Raw genomic sequence first — 27744 nt, forward strand, 5'->3', positions numbered from 1 at the left:
ATATTTACCTTAAGAAATACACAAATTCGTTATTGATTTCTTTGTTTTGTTTATTCAATTATATTTTAGATATTTTATTTTAAAGTTCACTTTCGTTAAAAAATGAAATACACACATTTAGTTTGAGTTTATTGATTGATTGAATTTAGTTTTGATTCTTTCTTTGTAGGATATTTGTTTTATTGAAAAAAAGTTGCTCCTATTTTTATCAAGGCCAGCAACTGCCTAAATTAAAATACATTTTCTGTGTAATGTCTGTATAAAATAGACCATTTTCTCCGTTTTGCTTTAGATACTTTACCAGTGTAGATGCTGTCATTCATGCAAAAGATGCACTGATAAAAGAGGGTGAAAAGATTGAAGATACACCAAGGACATCAACAACTGCAGCAGGTCCAGCAGAGGTATCTCATGTGGAAGCAAGTGGGTCAAGTGGACACACAAGCAAGAACACCTTCACAATGATGTTTGATGAAGTTCACCAGGACCAACAAGAATCTGCACGAGGGATAGCTACCACTGATGCCCTTAATCAAATCCAAACATATCTGACAGAGCCAACTACACCCCGATCGGATAGCCCATTCTGTTACTGGGCAGTGAATCATGTTCGTTTCCCTGCCCTTGCTGCTACTGCAACAGTGTTTCTCTCTGCCCCCTGTACCAGCGTTGAGAGTGAAAGACTGTTTAGCACTGCATCCAACATTGTAGATGATAGACGGAACCGACTTCTAGTTGAAAGAGCAGAAATGCTCATATTCCTAAAATAAAACCTGACATTGCTCTTCAAGTAAACCTTAAAACAGATAATGTCACTTGAAGTATAAGCTTAAAAAAAGTTGTTGATATTGGTGTACTATCTTCATGTGTACATAATTTTGTCTGCAAACGTACATGTTCATACGTATGTTTTTGATTTAAGATTCACAAAATGTAGATTGACATTTGGATGACTGCAGATAGAATTGAAAATGTTGCAGTATTTTACAAAGAATACAAGAAATTGCACAGTTTTCTTAATAAAGATGTTCGTCATACTGCATGTATTATTTCTCTTAGTTTGTATGTATTTCATAAATCTACAAAGCTTGACTTTAAGCAGATTAATTTGAATCACTGTGTGAGTTTCAGACATTCTAAACCTTAAAAGGTAAACAACAACTGATATCGGAATTGGATCGGTAGAGAAAAACTGGTATCGGTGCATCCCTAGTACATGGTGGTCATAAAGGGATGGACATGGTTAGAAACAATGCTCAGATAGGCCGTGGCATTTAAACGATGCCCAATTGGCACAAAAGAGCCTAAAATGTGCCAATAAAACATCCCCCACACAATAATTGCATTAATGAGAAATTGAACAGGTGTTCCTAATAATCCTTTAGGTGAGTGTATGTCTATGGTGTCCACCACCCTACAAACTGAAGGTGGGGCCGTGCTGAAAGGTAGCTTAAAACTGGGATATAATCACAAAATTAAACACTTATATTTTTAAGTATATTATAAGTTTTAAGGATTAATTTAAGGTCAACGTTTTTTTTTATTTTGAGCACAGAACCGACACAGAGTCATCATGTTGTACACTCTGAAGATCCTCTCAAAAAGAGATAACCAAAAGAATTAAACAACAGATAACGAAAAAAGTATTATTGTTAAAATAATTATTATTGTTACATAAATGCATTTCATGATTTGCTATTCATTTTATTTGAATACGCTAACCACAACCTATAGGCTAAACACAGTTTCAAAGCCACACAGTTTACGATTTTTCAGTGAGTTTTTATCCGGCAAGTTGACATGGGAGGATCGACACCCGATCTATGATAGACGCAGCCTCATGTTGACTGAAATCACTAGAGTCTTCTAATACATTGGATAAAAGTCGGGGCTTATGGACCTAGTGTCCGTGACATCGCCCGTATGTTTCTGAGGAACTGTTTTGAAGCCTAGAGTGGGCGAAGACAGCCGTCGCCATCTTAAATACAAATAGGGCTGGGCGGTATACTGGAGGGATATATCGATATGTTTACCCAACCCGATGCGGGATAAGCCTAAATCGTTCATATAGATATGGTTTGATGCCGTGCACACGCTCGCTCTGTGCGAACCAGATAGCGCCCGCTTGCCTGCTCCAGCACACAAGGTAGCATGCGACATGCAGGAACACGCGCCGCTGTTAAACACTAGAGAAAACGTACTGGTTAGTAAAAAACAATACAATGTAGTGTTGTCAAAAATATCGATATTTGACTGAAATATCTGAACGGTACCAATAATAATTTCCCGAAGTATCGATACACAGATCCTAGCCGAGCTGTCACTTTCACTTATCTCCTCTAGACTTTATTCTCGAAACATTTCGACTTTATTCTCGAAACATTTCGACTTTATTCTCGAAACATTTCGACTTTATTCTCGAAACATTTCGACTTTATTTTCGAAACATTTCGACTTTATTCTCGAAACATTTCGACTTTATTCTCGAAACATTTCGACTTTATTCTCGAAACATTTCGACTTTAGTCTCGTAACATTTCGACTTTAATCTCGCAACATTCTCGAAATCTTGGATTTTTTTTATTTTTAACGTGGCACTAAAACGCCGTCGTACCAGCGCAACCGGTTATGGTTGATAAAGAACACAGCAGGAGTGCTATCTGGAAATATTTTGGATATGAAGCAAATGAACATGGAAAGCCGAAGGACACAAACAAGCCAATATGCAAGAGTTGCTACAGAGCAGTGTTAACAAAAGGCGCTAACACCTCTAATATAGCAAAGCACCTGATAGACAGACACCCGGGTCTATATAAAGAATTTCGAGAGGTTGGTAACTGTTCTTATTTCAACATTATACTGAAACATTAACCAAGATGGCCTAGTAATGTTGCTGATATGAGTGTTGTCTCGTTTTTTCACCGTACTTCTTATATAATCGGACTAAGAAATCTTTAACTGTGAATCTTTAAATACTTTAACTGTGGTCAAATTTAAATTAACTTGTGCTTAATAAATTTAATTCAAAAAATTATTACTTAAATTCTGTAATTTGTCTTCATGTGCAGTAAATTTTCGCGTGTGATGCGCGCAGAATTGCGTGTGTGGATCGGTGATATGTGAATCCGGCATTAAAATCTGTTCATCAAATAATGTTTTGTATTAAACAGCATTTATGAACGATGAGCAATTCATTTGCTACAGTATATTTTAATCTTTGATGACAGTATGTAATAAAAATACAACGGATCATGTTTGCTCTGGTCCAATGAAAAAAAATATTACCAGATAGAACTTTGGATTTTAATTAGTACATATGTATTAGTAAGTATTAGCAAACTCAAATGAAGCTAAGAAGCTAAGTAGCAGTGTACATATGCATGGATCAGGTTCCTGTGTATACTGTTGAGAAACCTGGTTTCAAACAACTTTTAATAAAACAAATTTACCCCCTTAATGTTGTGGCTGTTTTTTTCTCTGTGGAATCGAAAATGGTATCGAATATCGATATTTTTCAAGGTATCATACCGAATTTGGATATTCCAGTATCGTGACAACCCTGTTCACTCAATTGAAGGTGGTTTGGATTTTAAAGTTCCGATGAGAAGCAAAAACAGCCAATCTGTAGGGAATGTAATAAATCCGTGGTATCAAAATGTGGAAGCACGTCAAATCGCTTCCACCACTTACAAAATTACCATAAAGTGCAGTTCAATTAGTGTTTACAACATCGTTCTACAACTTAGGCCAAGAAGACCACGCAACTCAAAATATCTGTCCGAAAAAAAGATCTCTGGAAGCTTCTTTCACCCGAAGTGTGACTTAAAAAAGAAAAGTCGCAAGTGGTGCGCTTATAACTAAGGCGGTAGCTTATCACATTGCTAAAGACATGGTTCTTATTGCAACAGTGGAACAAGAAGGTTTTAAATGCTCCTAAAAACCATTGACCCAAGATACCAGTTACCCAGTCGCAAGAGCTTTGCATCAGAAGCTCTTTCGCAGATGTACAGTGAGGTAAGACGGAGGCTTTCCGAGCGGTACGCAAAAGTGTCTCATTTCGCGCTAACAACAGATTTATGGTCAAGCAGGACATGCGAGCCATATATGAGTTTGACAGTTAAGTTTTGTTATTTGCATAGCAGCACACTAGAGCTGTATACAGTGTTAAGCAGGAGGAAAAAACTGTATTTTATTTATCAAATATTTTATATAATTTAAAATATGTTGTGAAGGTGTTTATTTTTATAAACCGGGAGGGAAAACCCTGTATTTGCATTTTAATTTGCTCACAAACTGATCAAATGAAGGTTTAATAAAGGCTTTGATCTTTGAGTAACCATTTATTCCTTTTGGAACCACCTTTAACATAACTAAACTTCCGATTTATGGAGGTTTATCCACATAAAATCGACTTGAAGAGGAACTTGTTAGGCAGCTCTTTTCGGCATTAGCTGAAGTCTCAAGGTTGTGACTTACATTTACCTCATGAAGGGGGCGAAGGTGCGTGCCCTGAATAGATTGCATGGATTCTTTAGGTCACACTGGGCAGCATGATGGGCTCTGGCGCAACGCCAGCAAAGGTTGTTATTACGAATCCATGCCTAGACCTGGTCGGGACTGAGTAGGGTGAAGGAGGCACACTAGCTGAGGTAATGTTCAGTCTTATCACAAAAGGGAAAATTAAATCTTCCCTTAGCTGGCTTGGCTTGTGAGAGAGAACATTTCCAGGGTACACAGGCATCTACTACATGTTCTCCAACTCCATGCAGAATGGTTACAGTTTTCTACCAAACTTGCTTAGATCAAGTCGACTGAATTTAGGGACCGTAGGTGTAGGCCCCCTATACACACTCTCAAACCCAGAAGAAGGCCGTATTGTTGCAGATCGTACTTTACTTTGGGCACATTAGCCGGATGACTCAAAAAAGCACTAGTTGGGGGGAGCTCGTTACAGGTAAAGGTGAGACTTCAGGTGTGAACAGCTCTCGAAGGTCTCTAGGTTTAGGCAGGGGAGGAAGTCCATATAAAGCTGGATCATAAAACCGCACCGAGCATGGTTCGACAGCGGAATAAACAGAAGGACGCCCCCAGGTCTGGGACATAACTGGCCAATGAGTTGTAACACCTCTGTCAGACAAAGTAAGGGTGTCCATCTGAGCAGCCAGATCGGCCTCAGGCCATGGTGGTGGTAAGTCTTTCTTCAATGACTAATAACTTGAGGATACACTTGTGCAAAACGATTGGATAATCATAAATATAAACTTAAATATGTGACTTCCATAAATCATTAAGTGGTTGCGACTAGTACAGTATATTCTCGCTAACATTGTTAGTTACACAACTAGCAGTTAACTATCGGCCAGAAAACTAAACATGAAATAAACTGTTTGTCATCTACTTTTAGTTGTCATATTGCATTAGTAAAGGGAGAGGGAACGGCGAGAAGGCTCATGTTATGTGTCAGGTGCATGTCCAAGTAAATGTATTTGCTAACGTTTGCCACTTTTAGCACATGCAGGCATCTATAGGCGTAACGTTATACGCTCTCAGCTCAATCTTTACTATGAACAATTGGTTTCTCTCTCTGCTGTATATGTCCTGTAGCTCAGTGGAAAGAGGGTTGAGGGTTCGATCCCAGGGGATTGCAAATACCTATGTAAAATGTATAGGATAAAGCAACGTAAGTCGCTTTGGATAAAAGCGTCTGCCAAATGCGTAAATGTAAATGTACTAACAGAAAATCCGACTATTGGTGATCTATAACTTCTTAACTGCTCTTCTGATCTAAAATGCCGTTTACTCGAGACCGTTTAAACTGAAAACTTTAAAGCTGTTTGTTTTGCATTTTAGGGGACTAAAAAAGCGACTTTTTTATGCATGAGTGTTCCCAAAACAAGAATGTCGGCCACCATGTTGTGTTTGTGCTAAACATATCTATTAAGGTTTCTCCAGCGTTAAAGTAGATTTACTGCACCACTATGATCAGCAGATATATATTATTATTAACATAAACCGAACTTTAAACAAACATACTCACCAAGGTGTTATAAATCACAATTGACTTAAAAAAAGGCATATGTGCATGTTTTTTTATTAATACTTACAAGACAGAGTGCAATATAATAAATCAAAATCTAACATCAAAACAATCGTATAGAAGCACAAAAGTAGCTATATTTCTATTAAAGAACTAGGTATGTTTATGTGCGCAGGCATGTAATGTTTCTTTGCGAATTAACATCGCCATGCAGATTGTTTTGACAGCACTGTGGTGTGTATGTTACCTGGCTGGTTCTTGCTGCTTATTACGACTCTGCGTTGTGTAACAGAATAAAAGGAACAACTGGAACTGTTGCTGATGGAGATTTTTATTATGATGGATGGATTAAAGAGAGTACAGCATATGAGTAAATGTGACTTTTCACCTCTCCTCAGCACGCTCAAAGCGATCTCAATACACATCACAATGACAAATCAAAACGCCTAAAACACATTACAAAGCGCATAAAGCGCAAAATGAATTATTTCAAACACTTATCTAGACACACAAAATAATCTCCTGGAGCTAGTTTTAAATCAATCATGAACTGAAAGATGAACAATCGACACAAAATGGATGTAATAAGAAACAGAACAGATTTAAGCAAACCTGGATGGATTAACCAGAGCACAGCATGAGTGCATTTTTCGTCTGTGATTTTTCACCTAAACAGATTAAGAGCAGTTATTTAATCCGCTAGTCACAACGTTTTACTGATGCACACACACATACTCAAACCTGCACTCGGTAATAAAACCATTAATACAATCATTCCATTCACAAAACACTTTCTAATATATCCATAACACTATGAACAACATTACTACATGCCGTTGGCTTAATCAAACTTTTATAAACTTTTACCAACATGTGCTGAGAAAGCATCGCTAATTGCTTACCTCTCATCAGCACGCTTAAAGCGATCTGAGGACGCAGCGTGAGTTTGCCAGAAATTACGTCATCACGCAATGCAGATATAAAACTCTTTTCCAAAAACAACAAAACTAAGTTATAAAACTAAATTATAATGTGTCTGTGGACAAATTATTAAAAAGTAAAAGAGTAAAATTGAAAAGAAGGATGAATAGTGAAATAAGTTAATATTTCGAGTATATACTCAGTAACATCCGTCACGTCACGAGGACTTCTATTTTAGGACACACTAAGGACCGCAGCACTCTCAGAATAAAAACCGTGGATCTTAAAGATCCAAAAGAAAAACATGATTTCATTCTAAACTGGAACTAGTCTTCAGGTATGGAGAACCATGGCTGATTTGTATGGCAATTAACTGACTTAAGGCTGGGTTATACTCGACGCATTCGCTAGTTCGTTTGGGTGCGCGCGCCAAATATATCGTCATCGCGGTGTTCGCTTTGGGTGAGCGCGAGCTCATTTCGAGTGGCGGCGTGCACAACATTTTTTGTGACTCGAGCGAACAGTTCGCGCGGCGCCACATTCAACATGAACAGGTTTGAAGAGATCTTGACTGAACAGGTTTGCCTGTACAGACATCTTTTATGATCAATGTGTCTGTTTTATATTGTATTCAGAATAAAACAATATTTATAAACATTGCTCTTTTGAACCTCTCTTATATTTTCTGATTTTATATAACAAAGATATCCAATGGGTTAATCTATGGCAATGTACATTTAGCAGTCCCCACCGGAGCGCCAGGGGGGGTCTGAAGACCCGCCCAAAAAACGCCTTGATCCCCCATTTGACCCCCCACCGCCTCCGTGATTAAAAAATATTTAATATATATTAATATATATATATATATATATATCCGTAAAAATATTTAACAATGGTCCTCTTCAAACTACGCAGAACAATAATAATTCATAATTTATTCGACATATAAAAAATATAAACATAAGAATCACTCCGACGCCCCATGAACGTTGCTGCCGCTGTGCCTTGCGTCATTGCGTTCGCTGCCGCGAGCCCGCAAGTGCTGCAACGTACTTTATATCTTGAAGCTAAAAATGGATCGCTTCGTCATACCTAAAAACAAATTGACAGCAGACGGAAATAGGACTGAAAATATACCCGTAGCAGTGGAGGGCGAGCCCTGCTTGATCCTAGAATTAGAAATAGAGGACACCGAGGAATTAGAGCAGTGGTTCTCAACTCTGGACCGCGAGATCCATTTTCCCGCCGAGTTTAGTCCGAACTCTGATATAAAACACCTGAACAAGCTAATCAGTGTCTTTAGGAATAGACGCGTTCAACTTAATGCGTCGCTGCGCAAATCTATCAGAGTATGACATTTAAGTACCGCGAGAGCAATTCAAGTGCAGATTGTTCTGTACGGATTTGTATCGCTCTCGCGGTACTTTAATGCGATATGCCAAACAATCCGTGCAGCCCTACATTAAGTGGCTAAACTCTGCAGGAAAATGGATCTCGCGGGCCAGAGTTGAGAACAACTGAATTAGAGGATGAGGAGGTGGGACCGGAGCAACTCGCATATGGGAGCATATGTGTTGCAAAATTCAATTTGCAATGTAATATGCAAAATGGCAATGCAGTATGTAAATTGACAATGCAATTGTGTATCTAAATATACATTTCAAATAACGGATGTGCAACATTAAGTGCAAAATGAAAATAAAAATTCAATTATATCAATTACATTTGGGAGATCCTACAGGGGTTTTATGATTACAGATGTAATTGATATAATTGAATTTTTATTTTCAGTTTGCATTTAATGTTGCACATACATTATTTGAAATGGAAAGGATTTAACCGGGGATTTAAGCCATGGCCCAGACAAGAAACCAAGACAACCTAAATTAAAATCATTACCGTGTCGTTCTTTTGGATCGCAGGGGCAGCATCCAATGGTTTTAGTTACTCGTGGTTCAAACAGTACCAGTGTCTTGAATATTCTGTCAAAAGACGCGGCTTTTTGTTTTGCCTTTCGTCATTTTTTCACAGTGTGCATGGATCTGGTTGTATTTGTTTAGTAGCAGAAATATGCAGTTATTAGCCATGTCCACTGTATTTTTTTTGGTTTCATGAGACCCCCTTGAAATGACCAGGACCCCCCATTGCCCCCCCAATCAAAAGTGTCAGGAGCCGCCACTGGCAGTCCCTAACCAATGATATGTAGAAATGTGTCTGCATTATGTACAGAAATGAAAGAGTGAACAAAAAGTTTGATGTAAAAAGGTATTAAATCAACAAACAACAGTTCCAAATGCATTTCCCCTTCGATCACACACATCTGCTTCCTAAGAGTGATGTATTCTACATCTCCACGTTTGTTGGCATGCAGTTGGTGAACATTCCATCTCCTTTTTCGACCTTTTTATTTGATAATAGCTAGAGGTGCTCCGATCATAATCGGCCGATAATCACTGTGGGAAGTATGATCTGCGGTCTCTAAAAGGCCGATCCAGAAAAGCCGATCAGATGACGCAAAATTGAGAGACATTTTTTACGCGCTATGAAAATGGCTTCACCGGTCTGGCAATTCTACAAGGTGTGTGAAATAGACAATGCATTATCAATCTGAAACGTGTGTACTATGCGAATTCCACGATGCGGGAAGCACCCAAAACATTTTTACACCAGCAACCTCTTAAAACATTTGAGTGTTAGTCACGTAAAGGAGTGCGAGTAGTTTTCAAAGTTAGCTTCGCGCAGAGTCAGCGGGCAGTTCAGCAGCTCGAGCGCCACTCAGCTGCACAGATCGTGTCAACAGAAAATTCTTTTTTTCTACCAGTGATGGAAAAATCTGAAGGCAATCTGTCATTTTGACGCACTACCATAAAGGCGATTTTCAATTCCCCTATTTATCATTTCGTGTCATTAGAACGTGATCGTGAATGGACTGACCGTGATTGTGAGCGGAAGGAGGTAGACTATCGCGAAGGGACGTGTGTTTCCTATTCTTACTCTCAAATGCTTGCTCAGTTTTTGCGAAACGCGCATGTGGTCAACAGAGTCTCGAGGTGCATAAGCATCTATCACTCCCCGCGTCCCGTGCACGCGCATACACACAGGCGCTGTGGTGCCGTCTTTACAGAGTTTTTACCTCATAAAATAGCGTCTTTTTGGATAAATAATAGCTTTCAGCAAGTGGAAAATGCCTCTCACTGCGTTTTCTCTGTTCAGTGAAGCAGCACATATATGACCAAACCACAGCTTTCTTGCGAGTACAAAACACCTTTTACAGGCACCTGTCATTGCTACTGAATGGACATATGAACATAAACATTTGCTTGTAATTAGATTATTATTTTATGTCCGACAACAGAAACATTGAATCATAAATGAAAAGTCTAAATCTATCGCAACCTCTCCTCAGCTGTCAGTAACAGAGACATTTTTAAAAGCCTACTGCAAGGACAATAAGAAGCATAAAGAAATATCAGATTATCAGATAAAATAATGTAATAAATTTGCTTTGATCACGGCCACTTTATATTGTGGAAGACAAAGGGTTTCTGGGACTCATGTCACATGCTGCTATGTTTTATAAAAATATGTGGTGACACTTTCCTTAAATGTATTTTTTATAAAAGTAGTTTTAAAGCATTGTAATGCACATTTTAATGCATTGTAATGTGTTATAGATAATTGTTATTAGTTAATACATTATAACACTAAGCAATTCATTGTTATATTACACATTTTAAATTGGTTATAATTCTTTGCAACAACATATAATGCATTACAACAACGACATTCTGAATATTAATAATGCATTTTACCCTTTAATAACTCTTTATAATGCATAATACATGCTTTAAGGAAAGTGTTACGAAATATGTTACTTATTAATATTCATTTGTTAATTCATGAGAATTTCTCTTCTGGTAATAAGAAAGCTTCAAATAGCTCCTGTAATCGTTGATCGATATCGGCCGATACAGCTTTTAGTGAACGAGAATCGGTGATCGGCTCCAAAAATCCTGATCGGAGCACCCCTAATAATAGCAACAACACAAAACCTCCTACGTTTCCTTTTCCGAGCAGCTGCTCGCAAGACGCCATTCTGAATGATCTGACGTAATTCCGATACAATTCCTCCTTTTCTTCTACTTCCTGCGGATTTACAGGACGATTTGGTTTGTGCGCCCCCTGTCGTTTTAAAGAAGATCTCAACAGCAAACATGTAAAGTATAAACGTCTTCTCCGTTTGGGGAGTTGCGTGTGCAGTAATAAGAGTCATCCCACTCACGAGGCTTTGTCCAACATTTCCTCGAGTTGTAAAAGGGGTTATATAACCCAAAGGGACATACTGTCTAGCAAAGCATCTATAAATATTGCGCATTGTAAATATTAAATACAAGCTCCTTTCGTCAGATCCTAATGATCATTATTGATCCAGAGTTCATACTTTCAGATCTGGCTTCTTACTTATCCATTGTGGAATTTCAAATCCTCCATTCCTCAACAATGAAAGCATTCTATCCAGATGGTTCTTTGGATCTTGCACGTTTGGAAAACTCTGTAAACAATTGTCCAGGTTGAACGTTTGAGTGTGTAAGAACTGTCTCAAGAGTGAATTTTCATGTGGACTTTAAGGTTACAATTCCTTGTAAAACTCTTTCCACACTGAGGACACGTGTACGGGCGCTCTCCAGTGTGAATTCTCATGTGTTCATTGAGCGCACCACTCTGTCTAAAACTCTTTCCACACTGAACACATGTGTACGGGCGCTCTCCAGTGTGAATTCTCATGTGTTCATTGAGCGCACCATTCTCTCTAAAACTTTTTCCACACTGAAGACACGGATACGGGCGGTGTACAGTGTGAATTTTCATGTGTTTATTAAGCGCACTATTCTCTCTAAAACTCTTTCCACACTGAACACACGTGTACGGGCACTCTCCAGTGTGAATTCTCATGTGGATATTAAGCTTACAATTCCTTGTAAAACTCTTTCCACACTGAGGACACGTGTAAGGGCGCTCTCCAGTGTGAATTCTCATGTGTTCATTGAGCGTCCCATTCTCTCTAAAACTCTTTCCACACTGAACACATGTGTACGGGCGCTCTCCTGTGTGAATTCTCATGTGGAAATTAAGCGTACTATTCTGTCTAAAACTCTTTCCACACTGAACACACGTGTAGGGGCGCTCTCCAGTGTGAATTCTCATGTGTTCATTGAGCGTCCCATTCTCTCTAAAGCTCTTTCCACACTGAACACATGTGTACGGGCGCTCTCCGGTGTGAATTCTCATGTGAGTACTTAGCGCACCATTCTCTCTAAAACTCTTTCCACACTGAACACATGTGTACGGGCGCTCTCCTGTGTGAATTCTCATGTGGAAATTAAGCGTACTTTTCAATCTAAAACTCTTTCCACACTGAACACACGTGTACGGGCGCTCTCCAGTGTGAATTCTCATGTGTTCACTGAGCGCACCATTCTCTCTAAAACTTTTTGCACACTGAGGACACGGGTACGGGCGGTGTACAGTGTGAATTTTCATGTGTTCATTGAGCATACCGTTGTGTCTAAAACTCTTTCCACACATAACACATGTGTACGGGCGCTCTCCAGTGTGAATACTCATGTGTTCAATAAGCACACCATTCTGTCTAAAACTTCTTCCACACTGAACACAGGTGTATGGGCGCTCTCCAGTGTGAATACTCATGTGTTCAATAAGCGCACCACTCTGTCTAAAACTTCTTCCACACTGAACACAGGTGTATGGGCGCTCTCCAGTGTGAATTCTCATGTGGATATTAAGTGTACCATTCTCTCTAAAACTCTTTCCACACTGAACACACGTGTACGGGCGCTCTCCTGAGTGAATTCTCATGTGTTTATTAAGCTTACTATTCTCTCTGAAACTCTTTCCACACTGAACACACGTGTACGGGCGCTCTCCAGTGTGAATTCTCATGTGTTTATTAAGCGCACTGCTCTGTCTAAAACTCTGTCCACACTGAGGACACGGGTATGGCCGCTCTCCGGTGTGAATTACCATGTGAGTATTAAGAGTACACTTTTGTTTAAAACTCTTTCCACACTGAAGACATGAGAACGGGCGCTCTTCAATGTGAGTTCTTATGTGGTCTCCAAGTTGTTCTCCGCACGAGAAATGTTCTCCACACTGAGGGCAGGTGAAAATCTCTTCTCCAGTGTGGACTCTTATGTGCAGATCAAAGTCTCTTTTTGAAGCAAAGCCCTCTTGACAATGAGGGCAAGTGAAAGATTCTCTTGTTTCCGTGCTTTGCCTTGTTTGTGAAGAAGTATTTTTCATCTCCGAGCAATCAGAAGATATTTCTTCCATTTTGAAATGATGAGGTATCTGATACTGTTGTGTCTCCTCCAGTCCATTCAGTTCATCACTTTCATCTTTCATTTCCAGCAGATCTAAAATGAAGTTTTAAAAATTTAAATGAAGTTATGTTTTCGTGATATTCCTCATTTTCTGAACATTAAGTCATAAAATTGTAGGTAAATGCTATACGTAGATACATGTTTCTATTCTTAACAACATCCAATAAATCTGGAAATTTTACACTAGTTTCTTCATTAATCGTTAATGAAAACAATTGTGCACATAATCGTATAGAATTGCAGGACATTGAAGACAGCGAAGGATACATCCACGCTGCCTCCAAAATATCGAACTGATGGTACGGAAGCCCATAAATTAATACCAAAATAAATCCATGAAGAAATGTAAAAAAGCAAAAATAAATACAGAAATGGAGAAATCATTTTTCTACCAATATTAAAGGCTCATACACTGGGCTTGTTTATTGTCTTTTACTTATGATGTTCGTGTATTTTTTTACATTCAAAAACATCAACATCTATAAGTAATAGGCTGTTTTCTACCCAGGTTTTGAGGCCTGCTCCACAAACGCTCAGTTTAAATGACATGCCGCATTGAAGACTTGGAAATAAACGCACACTTCTTTGATTGGATAGCAGTTTGCATAGTAAACTTAGTTGGAGCCTTTTGTGAATTTGGTTGGAGACGTGATGTTAGGTTACACATAAGGACCATTCGCAAGAGATTAGCATTATCTGGGGACCTAGTGTCATTTATAAATTATCTCCCCACACCTTTATTTCATGCGACTCATTCGCACGGGACGATTTTACTCAAATTTACAGACTTATTTACCGGATGTGATGGCAAGGCTTTGCGTATAGTTTGTCTTGCCTATAGTTGTATGGCGTTTTATGATATATGACATACTTGTCAGCATTTGAGACCCGTGATTGCCAACGGGACAAAAGATCACTGCGATCACAGACTTTCTAGTTTCCATGATTAATAAACGAATGGAAAACTCCCGGTAACTTATGGATAGTAATCAGCACCTGAAAAAATACCAAAACACTTCAAAGCATCCCCAATATTCTCAAACTGTGGATAAAACCTTGAAAAATTGTATAGGATACAGAGATGCCAATTCGCACAAGATTAAGATCACCGTCAACCTCTGCATTTATTACAAATGACTAGAGATCCACAGGTAATACTAACTTAATTCCGTGGGCATATCAAGCTATCTCTAACAAAGCAATAGTGACGCATAGTACAAATATGTTGTACACACATAAGATTGTGGCACCATTCCTATTGGATCCAATATTGACGGCACAGAACTGCTTTTTAATTTTTGTCTCTCCCTAAATCCAGCGTCGACCTGTGACTTGTTCACAAAGGAATTCCTTGGAGAAGTTAATCGAACAAACTCTCAATGTGTTATATCTACGTGAGCTGGAAATTCCTTAAAAATAAACTTCAACAACGCATTACAACTCTGTGCTTCCACAACCAGGCAGTGACTGCTAAAAAAAATGTGCGATCTTTAACAGCATGTTTATGCATTTATGTTCATACATGTTAGGGCTGTCACGATAAACCGACAATAAATATCACGTGATTTATGCACAGCTTTTGAGTGAAGAACGGGAAAATCCTGCTGCATCCAAAAGCCAGAGGGCACTCTGGTGCGGAAACTCCAAATACGCACTGCAGAATAAGACCATAACACCTTCTAGAATCTTGGAAATCCTATAGACTATCTTTTTAACACTGTTACTCAAGCCTAATCAGGTATTTTTATGATAATAAAGTTTATTTATAACGATCATGTTTGACGGGTGTTGCTTTTTTTTCTGTTGAAATTGCTTTTTGCTGTAGTATTTTTTAGACGATAAAAAGATAAAAGTTATTTTATTTCTCCGGTGAACTAGGGCTGGGGGTAAATGATTATTTATTAAATGATTAATCTAACGATTATTTTATCGTTAAGTCGAGTAATTGGTAAATTAATCCAACGCTTATTTTTCTGTTGCTCGATTAATAAAAACCATAATGTATCTCAAATAGATTCCAAAAAAAATCATAATAATATTCTTTATTAAACCACCGTTTTGGACAGCAAAAAGTATTCCGCTTTACACAAAATTAAATAAATAGAATTATTTTACTGTTATACAAAATTATATCATTAAGTAAAGAGCGCAAATAACGACACCTTTACGTTATGGACTAAATTTGAAGTATTCCTATCCCAATTTTTTGGTCTCCCACATGTGTATGGAGAGCTGCTGCAAAGTGTCGACGAAAAAATATGACGTCGACAAAATGTCTATGTGACGCGTCCACTTCATCGACGCGTCGCTACAGTCCTACGGTAAACCCGTTACAGCAGTAAAACACGATGTATGTGATATAGTAAAACAAACAAAACTGCCGTGCATTGTAAGTATGAAACAGCAGTATATAGTCATATAGTAAAGACGAATTGTTTCGATTTTTCCCATGATTTTAAAGTGAATGAGCTGTGTTCTTATCATGTGCATTTAATTTACCTTAAATAATTTCACATAGCGATCTGTACACAATTATTAAGCCAAAACGATTGCTTGACAAGCCTGAGTTTTACCAGTTCCGTAGGACAATTAATATATTTTAAAGTTTAACGTTTTTGAACTCCACGTAAATTGAAAAGTATTGAAATAAGTTGAGAAATGAAAACGATGTTGTGTTTTTATCTAGATGACTGCAGAGCTCCACCATTCACACATTTCTTCGTAGTCTGCTTTTGCGCTCACCAATATGGCGGTGGCGTTGATGTACGATTCAGCGGACAATGCGGCGTCTAGTTATATACATGCGTCTATAGACAAAAATAATGTTTTGTACCAGGCTGTAAACATGTTTTTTTGGGCTGTAAAGTTTCCATTTAACATGGGGCTCAATGAGTTTCTGCTTTCTTTTGGCCCCGGTCTCTAGGCCAGACGATGAATTGCAGTTTTCTGTCAACCTACTTCCTGTTCTGAACTACGCCAGTGATAGATCTGGATAGAAACATACACTTGTTTCTTGTTTATTTCATTTTATTATTCTATTTCATTTATCCCATTTATTACAATATTCATCATATGTATTCATTCCTATATTTTATTATTCACTTCTATTCATATTATTTGCTCCTAACTTTCCTGTTGTTTAACCTCATTGGGAGTTGTATTGTGTCTTATGCTGATGTGAGTATCCATTGGTCTACATCTCAAGGTCCATAATAATGTCATGAGACATTATTATGCCTTCCCTTCAGCTCTATATCTCCCTGTTGTTTGGGTTAAAGGATTGACTCACAACGGAGTTGATATCTCCAGGTGTAATTTGTTCCTGACGGAGAGAGATCTAGTGAAACTGGACTCAAAGTTTAGATTTAGAAGATCTACAAGCCATATCTCATAGTTGGATCTATCACCAGCTTCCACTTTGAAAACGTCGGTCAAGCCAGCCCTCACCTTGGTTTTCTGCACACGCACATATAAATGATTGCAGTAGGAGCACTGCACGACAAATTTCCAAATTTCCAACCGTTAGGAAATTTCCAAATTTCCTAACGGTTGCAAGTGATGTTGCTAGGGCAATGAGAGACGATGTTAAAGGGTTACTATGCAGCTTCTATAATGTTTTAGGTGATTTCTAGGTCGACGATAAGGTATTTTGGTGGTTATAAGAGTGTTACTATGCAATTTGTGTGGCGTTGGACCACCAACACCTCATGCCTGGTCAAGAAGGCTCACCAGTGTCTCTTCTTTTTGAGGACTCTGAAGAAGAACCAACTGTCTTCAACTACCCTGGTGAACTTCTATCGCTGCACGATAGAGAGCATACTGACCAACTGTGTCACAGTCTGGTGCGGGAACTGTTCTGTTGCTTAGCGCAAGGCAATGCAGCGGGTGGTGAAAACAAGGACTACACTCTCTTCCATTGAGGACATCCAGAAGAAACGCTGTCTGCGTCGAGCTCGCAGCATTCTCAAGGACTCCTCTCAGCCCGCTCATAGACCGTTTACACTACTGCCTTCCGGTAGGTGCTTCAGGTGCCTCCGGGCAAGAACCAGCAGACTAAGAAACAGCTTTTTTTCCAGAGCTGTTTCATTATTGAACTCTGCCCCCCACTGATTGCACTACCCCTCATAACTTTAACTGTAATGCTGCTATTACAATGTTTACATTGCACTACAGGGCTGCCACGCATGACTGAACTGTACACACCAGTACTTCATGTTATCTGCTCTACGGGACTGTTTACACACACACAGCATCATTTGCACTCTATACTGCTCACTTGCACACAAGGAAAATTATACTGAATGCTGATTTGCACTAATGTACTACTTCCAAAACCGCATTAACTCATCTACTGCACTGTAACTTTCATAACTGCATTACCTCATCTACTGCACTGTAACTTTCATAACTGCATTACCTCATCTACTGCACTGTAACTTTCATAACTGCATTACCTCATCTACTGCACTGGAACTTTCATAACTGCAGCTACTCATCTACTGCACTGGAACTTTCATAACTGCATTACCTCATCTACTGCACTGGAACTTTCATAACTGCAGCTACTCATCTACTGCACTGTAACTTCAATAACTGCATAAACTCATCTACTGCACTGTAACCTTAATAACTTCATTTATTCTGCACCGTACCTTTAATAACCGCATTAACTTTCTATTGCACTGCAACTTTAATAGCTAATGTCTGTAATTAATGCACACTTAAGTCACTTGCACTATTGTATAGTCTAAATTAATATCTGTTCATAACCACCTGTACATTAATGTTCACAGTATATAGCCTTCTGCATATATTGACCATAGCGACTGTCATATTGTCATAGAACATTCCTTCTGTAAAGTTTTTTCATAATAGTTTCATAATCGTTTTTTATGCCCATTGTACAGTTTTTTCCTAATATTGTATTCTGTATTTATAAACAGTGTATATCCTGCACGTGCTAATTGCACTTCTGGTTAGACCTAAACAACATTTCGTTACACTGTTCTTGTATGTGTAATGACAATAAAGTTGAATCTAATCTAAATATAAAAACACTCTTATAACCACCAAAATACCTTATCGACGGCCTTGTAACGTCGTCTCTCATTGCCCTAGCAATATCACTTGCAACCTTTAAAACACTCACAAATGAAAGAGTGCGAAACCGCTTTTATTTTGAAATTTGTCGTCCAGCGCTACTACTGGAATCTTTCATGTATGCGCGCGCAGAAAACCAATGTGAGGTAGTGATGGGAAGTTCGGATCATTTTACTGACTCATCATTTCTTGCGCCAATCCTGTTCAACCTGTATATGCTCCCAATGAGCCAAATAATGAGAAAGAACAAAATTGCTTACCACAGCTATGCAGACGACACACAGATCTACTTAGCTCTATCGCCTAACGATTACAGCCCCATTGACTCCCTGTGCCAATGCATCGATGAAGTCAACAATTGGATGTGTCAAAACTTTCTTCAATTAAACAAAGACAAAACTGAAGCAATTGCATTTGGAAACAAAGATGAAGTTCTCAAGGTGAACGCATACCTTCACTCTAGGGGTCAAACAATTAAAAATCAAGTCAGGAATCTTGGTGTGACACTAGAGTCAGACCTTAGTTTCAGTAGTCATGTCAAAGCAATAACCAAATCAGCATACTACCATCTGAAAAATATTGCAAGAATTAGATGCTTTGTTTCCAGACAAGACTTAGAGAAACTTGTTCATGCTTTCATCACCAGCAGGGTGGATTACTGTAACGGACTGCTCACTGGCCTTCCCAAAAAGACCATTAGACAGTTGCAGCTCATACAGAACGCTGCCGCCAGGATTCTGAGCAGAACTAGAAAATATGAACATATCACACCAGTCCTCAGGTCTTTACACTGGCTCCCAGTTAAATTTAGGATTGATTTTAAAGTATTATTACTGGTATATAAATCATTCAATGGCCTAGGACCTCAATACATTGCAGATATGCTCAATGAATATAAACCCAACAGATCACTCAGATCACTAGGATCATATCAGCTAGAAATACCAAGGGTTCACTCAAAGCATGGCGAATCTGCTTTTAGCTATTATGCCAGCCGCAGCTGGAACCAGCTTCCAGAGGAGATCAGATGTGCTCCTACAATAGTCACTTTCAAATCCAGACTCAAAACGCATCTGTTTAGCTATGCATTTAATGAATGAGCACTTTGCCAATGTTCTTCCGACTGTCTGTACTGTACTGTATTTTACTTTTATAAACTGTTTTAATTACTCTTATTTATTTTTATTTCTTCTATCTAAAGCACTTTGAATTGCCACTGTGTATGAAATGTGCTATATAAATAAAATTGCCTTGCCTTGCCTTGACTCTGACCTTTGAGTCTCGTTCAGCAAAATGAACGAATCTTTTTTCGAGTCATATCGTTCATTTTAGCAAAATATAATTCAAATATTACAGGTTACTTTCCAAACACATCTACTACTTATGCAAACGTTTATTACATTACAAACAATACAAAACGTTAATGTTATAAGAAACAGAAAAGATGAATTAATTGTTAACCTGGGTCTTCAGTCTATGATTAGCTCACCTCATCTGACAACAAGTCTTCGGGTCTGACTCGTTCGTTCATCACGTGACAGTTTCGTAAGCTAAACCAATGCAGTCAAAGCCGGAAAGAGAATTGATTAGTTCATCTCTCGAGTCTTCGGGTTTGAGTCGTTCGTTCATCACGTGACAGCCCCGTACGCATGAGCAATGCAGTCAGAGCCGGAAAGAGAATTGATTAGTTCATCTCTGGAGTCTTCGGGTTCGAGTCGTTCGTTCTTTTGTCACGTGACCACTTGCCGTATCAGTATAAAATACTATAAAGTAAACATGTATTTTTTGTATGTTGGAATTTATTTTAAGTTTTATGAGTTATCATAAAATTATAAATATGTGTAATTATCATTTATATATAAATAAAAATGGTCTGCTCATTTATGTCACTATGTTTTTGTTACTGTTTCTTCAGGATCTGTGTTATTTTATAGATGAATAAAACAATAATATATTGATTGATTTGTCATTAAACTGTCTTTGTCCATCAATAAACAAACACCAGGACTAGGCAATATAATAAAAAAATCCAAGCCTAAAATTACAAAGCAGTTTTTATTCCAATTTTGACCATTTTAACTAGGCAGACTTGACATATTGGTTTAATATTTGTATAAGAAAATTGGTCAAAAATTGGTCACAGTGACATAAAGCAAATAACATTTTGAATTTGAATGATTAATGTCAGTTTAACATTTTAAGGTTATGATAACGTCAGCTTCAACATTTGTAACCAAACTGACAAAAAACTGGAGAGTTAAAGTGATTTACTTGGAAATAGAGGGTGCTTGGGTCACACAAAGTTCAGCTGATGGACAACTGTCACTCTGGACTGTCACCAAGGTGACCATTCCACACCCACCCCCACTAGGTGAGGGCAGGAGAAGAGCCTCAGAAATATTCTAACATCTCAGGAGAATGATCACTAGAAAAAGGAGTGATGTTTGGATTCATTTTGTGGCAACTTCAGCCATTGAAGCAAAATGCAACATATGCAAAAAATGTTTTTCAACAAAAGGAGGAAGCACTTCTGATTTGAGGAGGCACCTTAGATCCTCACATCCTTCTGTGCTGTTAGCACACGTTAGAACAGAGAATGAAGATGATAGCCCTGCAGCAGCTGGAGCTGTTTCTACCACCACCACTTCTTCAGCTGGACCTTCCACAGCTTTGGCTGGCATGCTGACCACATCTACCGCATCCAGTACACCAGCAGCACCCACCACCATCCAAGGACCAGTTCGGCCAAGGAGGCCACAACAGCAAACTTCCCTGAGCAGTTTTGTAACGAGACCAATGGATCCATTAAGACAAAGTAAACTTGATGAGGCTCTGGTGAGAATGATTGCTTGTGACTTTCAGCCATTTTCTATAGTGGAGGACAAGGGCTTTAAGGAATATTCACATCTTCTGGACCCATCATACAGTCTACCTAGCAGAAAAACATTGTCAAAACTGTAATGCCTAGGCTGTATGACAAGTTAAGAGGTAATTTAATGGACAAAATCAAGAGTGCCTCTGCTGTTTGTCTCACAACAGACTGCTGGACCTCTTTGACTACAGAAAGTTACATGACTGTGACATGCCATTTCATAGAGGACTTTCAGATTACCTCCTATCTTCTGGACTGCTTTGTTTTGACGGAGAGACACACTGCTGCTCACCTGGCAAGTGAGCTGGCAAGAGTTACAAATGAATGGGGTGTGGGTGACAAAATTGTAGCTTGTGTTACAGACAATGCCAGCAACATTGTTTCAGCCCTGAAAGACCATCTCCACTGGGACCACATACCTTGTTTCGCACATATGCTGAACCTCATTGTCAGAGCTTCATTGAAGGAGGTCCAAGCAATATTGCAAAAGGTCAAGACAATAGTTGAATACTTCCATAGAAGTACAGTTGCTTCAGATTTATTATTAATTTATAAACTATTTGTAATCTTCATAGGTTTGTGACTGCCTCCAAAGTCATTTTGATGATAAGAGGTCTTCAGAGGATTGTCACCCGATATCAAACAATTTCCTCCAGCTCTGACCATGTTAAGAAACTAGTGGATTCCCTGATGTTGGAAATGACCAAGAGGTTTGGCAAAGTAGAACACATTCAGAAGCTTGCTGATGCTACTTGTCTGGACCCAAGGATCAAAAAGCAAGCTTTTGTCAATCAGCAGGCAGCAGAAGAGACAGTAAAGAGGGTTACAGCAGCTGCTGCAGCTATGAACGCTGTTCAGAGTGAGGAAGAGACTACTTCAGATAGAACTTCTGAAGGTGGCACTGGTGCGACTGCCAGTGCAGGGGCCATGTTTTGGGAAGACTTTGACGAGAGGGCAGCAAGCTTGAGGCCTTCTGCTACCACTTCTAAGACGTCAGATGCTATGATGGAGATGCGGGCCTACCTTGCAGAGCCCCTCTTATCCCGCACATCAGACCCTCTGGCCTGGTCGAGGAGCTGTTCACCAGTATACAAAACCCTTTCTGAGGTCATGAAGGCAAGACTTTGCATTGTGGCCACATCTGTTCCATCTGAAAGAATTTTTTCTAAAACTGGGCAGTAGGGCTGCAACTAACGATTATTTTAATAATCGATTAATCTATAACTTATTTTTTCGATTAATCGATGAATCGGATAAAAACATAAACCAAGAAAAGCATTCATTTCCAACCCTTTATTCAAAAACAGAACTTAAATCTTTAGAAACTGCACAAACATGTTGCTCCTTGAACATCCCTGAGCTGTTATAATAATAATAAAATAAAAATGGACTAACACAAAAAACAGACACATGTATGTTTTACATCTGCCAAATATATAGACTTTTTTTAAATAAAGTGCCACCTGAGCTGCCAGAACAATAAATAATTTATAAAAAATAAAGAACACTACAATTAGAAAATTTAACAGGATTTGTTTGAATGTCAGAACTTGTTCTCTACACTACACTGCAGACACACACTCGCAGATGCACACACTGGCAGACGCACACACTCACAAACTCTCACACTGATACACACACACACTCTCTCTCTCTCAAGTTCACTTGAAGCTTATTCATTAAATTATTACCATCATTGTAGTAAGTGCAAGCTTCATTTATACACCACATTTAAACACAGCTTAAGATGACCAAGTGCTATAAAAGAACTTTAAAATTAAATTAAAAAGTACAACACACAAATATATTTGTCAATAATACCCATATGGGACAAAAGCACAGAATATACACTGCAAAAATTGCTTTTCTAACTTGGTAGTTTTGTCCTGTTGTCAGTCCAAATATCAATAAAAATCTTAAATCAAGATACATTTACTAGACACATGAAATAGCATTAGAAATGATGTCTTGTTTTCTGAAAAAACACCTCAAAATAAGTGATTGTTTGCTTAAAACAAGCAAAATTATCTGCCAATGGGGTACGAAAAATAATCTTAATGAGATATAATTTCAAACAGAAGTTTTGAGCGTCAATTAATTTTCTCATGCCATTTTTCTTGTCTAATAATCATGATTTTTTTTAGATACTTGGACTGGAAACGAGAAATAAATTACTAAGTAAGAAAAGCTTCTTTTTTTGCTGTGTAGCAATACATGACCACAGATTGATAAATGAATGGTCCAAAAAAGGCGAGTGAATAAAAACGTGTCTCTAGTCTTGCAATGCAAAGTGCAAAGTAACTATACCACCCCTGATTATACTGTTATTAACCAGCTAACGCTAACTTGTCATGCTTGTCACGCTGGATAACGAGTAAACACCCGCACCAGGGACATTACGTTCTTCACTTCAAAATGGAACAAAAGTAGGATTCTGTAGTGACTTAACCTGCTGTTGAACTCCCTTCCTCTTCATCAAAGAGTCCAACATGTTTGCGTTTCAGGTGCTGGATCATTGCGGTGGTGCTCCCGTGCCATGTCGCTTTTGCAAATTTTGCAGTTAACACACTTTTTCTGTTTATTTAGTGTGAAATGCTCCCGCACATTGGATGACTTGGGTCGCGCGGATTTCTCTGCCTCCGCCATGTAACTTTCCTCGTTTATTTTTATTTTTGCTCCGCCCTGTCTATGAGGCGCCGAACTCTGCTAGCATCAGTGCGCGAGAGCGACCGAGTGTGTTCACTCCGCTCTGCGCTCAAATATTTTTTTTTTAAATAATCAAACATCTCCGTGTCGCGCGACACAACGAATCGATTATGAAATTCGTTGCCAGCTCTTTTAGTAATCGATTTTTATCGATTTAATCGATTCGTTGTTGCAGCCCTACTGGGCAGATTATCTCGGAAAGAAGAAACAGACTCAGCCCATCCAAGGTCCGGGAGCTTGTATTTTTGAATGCAAACATGGGTTAAAGGATGTTCTAAAATATAGCCACAGTGTGTTATCTTTTTAAGCTTATTTATTTTATTTTTTATAAAAAGCCTAGCTTGTTGTGCAATATTTTGTTTTAGTTTTTCTTAAGGCTCTGTGGCTTTAGTTTATTTGCATTTTCTTGTATTTTTTATTTAAATTGTTTTAATTTATTTTGGAATTGTAATCCTCTTTGCTTAAGCTTTTCTGAAACAAAAATAAACAATAAAGAAACATTCAAGAGTGTTTACACAGTGTTAATGTCTAAAGTGTCTTATGTTACAAAAGTATAGTAAGTAACACTATAGTCTAATCTAAATGGCTAACTCAAAGGAAATAAATTCAACAAGTTATTGTATTTTATGAAGATTAGACTTATTGTTTTTAAAGCATAACCAACACTTTATTATCTTTATTTCCACATGTTATGGAAAAGAACCATCGAGACAGAAGTTAAAAGCAATAATTTGAGCCCAGAAATGACTGTGCATATGCACCAGTTTGAAAGAAATATCGTAAATTAACTAATTTCTCTGACAAAAAGCTGTCATGTCACATGACAAAAGAACAAACGACTCGAACCCGAAGACTCGAGAGATGAACTAATCAATTCTCTTTCCGGCTCTGACTGCATTGCTTATGCGTACGGTGCTGTCACGTGATGAAGGAACGACTCAAACCCGAAGACTCGAGAGGTGAACTAATCAATTCTCTTTGCGGGTCTGATTGCATTTGTCAAGCGTCCGGAGCATGTGCGCATGCGCGACTGAACGAATCACTTCCCAAGACGACTCGTTCTTCCCGAGTCACATTTAAGATTCGAACGAATCGTTCACGAACGGCCCATCACTAATATGAGGGCTTGACCGACGTTTTCAAAGTGGAGTCTGGCCTGACCACAGTTATTCAGACGTGATATCGGACGCAGCTTGTTATGTACTAAGCATTTGATTCAATAATGTAAACATTCATTCATTGTTGGTTCTAAATTTAATGCGTTGGTCGATATTGAAACACTTTTCCATCAGAGAATCTAGTCAAGCTCTGATATGAAAAACGTTTTTGTCATCATTGGCCCAGCTGCACAACATTAGCTGCTAAGTTTGGACTGCGTCTTAACAACTAGCCTCACTGACTAACAATTACGTTAGTTAGAACTCATCAGTCTCTCTTTTCACATGTCGATTAGCCCAATTTACCTTTTTGTGTAACTGATTTAAAGAAGTTATGAGCAGTCTTGAAGAAATAAGTTAGATGACTAACTTAGACTAGTTCAAGCAGACTCGCTGGTTCACTTTACTTCGCTATCTCTACTCTTCACGACGCGCTCACATTAACGTCACTCCACCGCTAGTCAACCAAAAGCGAAATGATTTAGTTCTCTCTCACAATATTTCTGATATATATATATATTTAAAAAATTCAACGTACTTACCAACAGCATTCAAAAGTTCCTCCTGCTGGTTTCCTCAGGATTCTTCTTCTTGGGTTGTATGCCGGATCGCGAACCAACTCTAGAGGTGCATAGCGCCCCCACTGTAACGGAGTGTAAAGAGAATTTTTAAATATACAATGTAATCATATTTCTGCTAAAATGTCGCTTTCGTTTGTGTGATTTGACTGTCCTGGAATGACTGTAATAGTGGTTAATCTGCACCATGTTTCTATTGTTTGTGGCAAAATCAGTTGTCCAATGCAGAAAGAAATCTGGCAGACCGAGGTAACACAGAGTTAATCTGAAGTTGTCTAACAATTATAAATCTGACTCCAATATTTATATAGTGATCTTAAGTTGTTTATCGCATTATTGACCAATCAGAAATCATATGATGTCATCTTTTGCATAAGTACTTCCCCTTCTCATATATTTTACTCAGGTCCATCCTCTTAACATTTCGCCACGATTATATCTCATTGGTTGTTCATTTGAATTTAATTGTGGCAAGCGCCTTCTAAAATATAAAAAAATTGTGTGTGTGTGACATTAACCTTAAATCTACCATAGGCCTACTATTGATTAAATGTTTTTGTATTAGTGATCTATTAAACGTAGTCTATAATTGATTATATGTTTGTTATACTTATTGATTGATTACATGTGTTATTATACCTTTTACCCAAAAATCCAATATACTATCTAATAATGTATGCAATAAGGTAGGAGAGGCTAACGTTACTGCTTAAGGGTCAATAAATCTCGGCTGAATGGCGTTGTTAGGCACTATATGCGTTTATAATATACTTGTTTTAGAATATAAAATAACAAGAATTGATCTATAGTTCTTGTTTTTTTTCTAAATAGGGGCTTTCACACTATAGGACACATTTATTGTCAAACCTTGTATTGTCTTTAGCTTATTTCCCTGTTTTTTTTCTAGTACAATAGTTTTCTTTTGAGTCATTTACTCGTGTCATTTATTGTCTATCCATCTGTTATATACAATCGGTTTATATCTCACCAAAATGGTTTAAAATTTAATTCATATACACCAGGCAAAGGCCATAGATTGTTTAGGCAAGCTAGCTACATTATAGAGGTCAATTATTTTCATATGTTGTTATGTTCATAGTGTTGGATTTAAGGTCTTTGCTTACTCTGACAACTCTTGACAATGTTGTGTGTGTGTCAGTAGACAACACAACATGTTTTACCACACTCATCACAGAAAAATGACCAATGTCCAGATCTTCAAAATCAGTAGCGGTGAAAAATGTGACATGTACAATATAAATCTCTGTTGGTGAGGGGGCAGGGTGTGGGGTTGGTGGCATCCTCCCCATAAGAAAATGTAATTGATGAATTCTGGCATATTTATTCGCTTTAACAATATTGGCTAACATGGAGTCTGAGGACTGATTCAGTTAGAAAAAGCAGTGGATTGACTGCTAACGTAGAATATAAAAAACATATAAAGTCAGAAGAGACTTTGCTTTAAACAGGATCCTCTTCTGAGCAATAGTCATCAACCTGCCAACGGAGACTCTGAAATCCTAGACACTTCAATTACAGCCATCAGGTTTCTGTCTGCATGTTTTTGTGTATTTGTTATTTTGGTCGGATACTTTTTAAAGATGTCTTGCATAATAAGATCTGTCACAAAATTCCACATTAAAGCCTGTTAACTTCACAAACCAAATTTATTATTTACATCAAGTGACCACCATAATAGAATAGAAATAAATTGCCATGATATCTGCATGTAGATGAACGTTGTTATCGAAACTGACCGATCAATGGCTTCTAATCTAACCTACTCTTCTAAGAGTTTGTTTACTCGAGACTTAACACAAAAAAATGAGTTTTGGCAGTTTTTTTACACAACAACTGTGTAAAAGGGACACAAAAGCGCATTTTTGACAACGGATCTCAAAGTGTTTGGATTACGACAGCATTATCGTATTCGTGTAAACTGCGAAATTTAACTGTAAACAAACATAACTTA

General features: G+C 38.2%; 1 protein-coding gene across 1 annotated transcript; it reads right to left on the minus strand.

Annotated features, from left to right (window-relative positions):
• Positions 1-6350: 6350 nt before the first annotated feature.
• Positions 6351-25788, minus strand: LOC130417510 (gastrula zinc finger protein XlCGF57.1-like). Its single transcript, XM_056743105.1, has 2 exons — positions 25737-25788; positions 6351-13392 (listed from the first exon to the last, which is right to left on the minus strand). The coding sequence occupies exon 2, from the start codon at positions 13379-13381 to the stop codon at positions 11558-11560; it is 1824 nt and encodes a 607-aa protein (XP_056599083.1). The 5' UTR covers positions 13382-13392; positions 25737-25788; the 3' UTR covers positions 6351-11557.
• Between the last annotated feature and the right edge of the window lie 1956 nt (positions 25789-27744).

Source organism: Triplophysa dalaica, chromosome 3 (genome assembly GCF_015846415.1).
Source record: "Triplophysa dalaica isolate WHDGS20190420 chromosome 3, ASM1584641v1, whole genome shotgun sequence".
NCBI classification, from domain to species: Eukaryota; Metazoa; Chordata; class Actinopteri; order Cypriniformes; family Nemacheilidae; genus Triplophysa; species Triplophysa dalaica.

Coding starts and splice junctions, on each gene's coding strand:
- LOC130417510 (XM_056743105.1), bottom strand. CDS start 13,381: ATGAAAGATGAAAGTGATGAACTGAATGGACTGGAGGAGACACAACAG.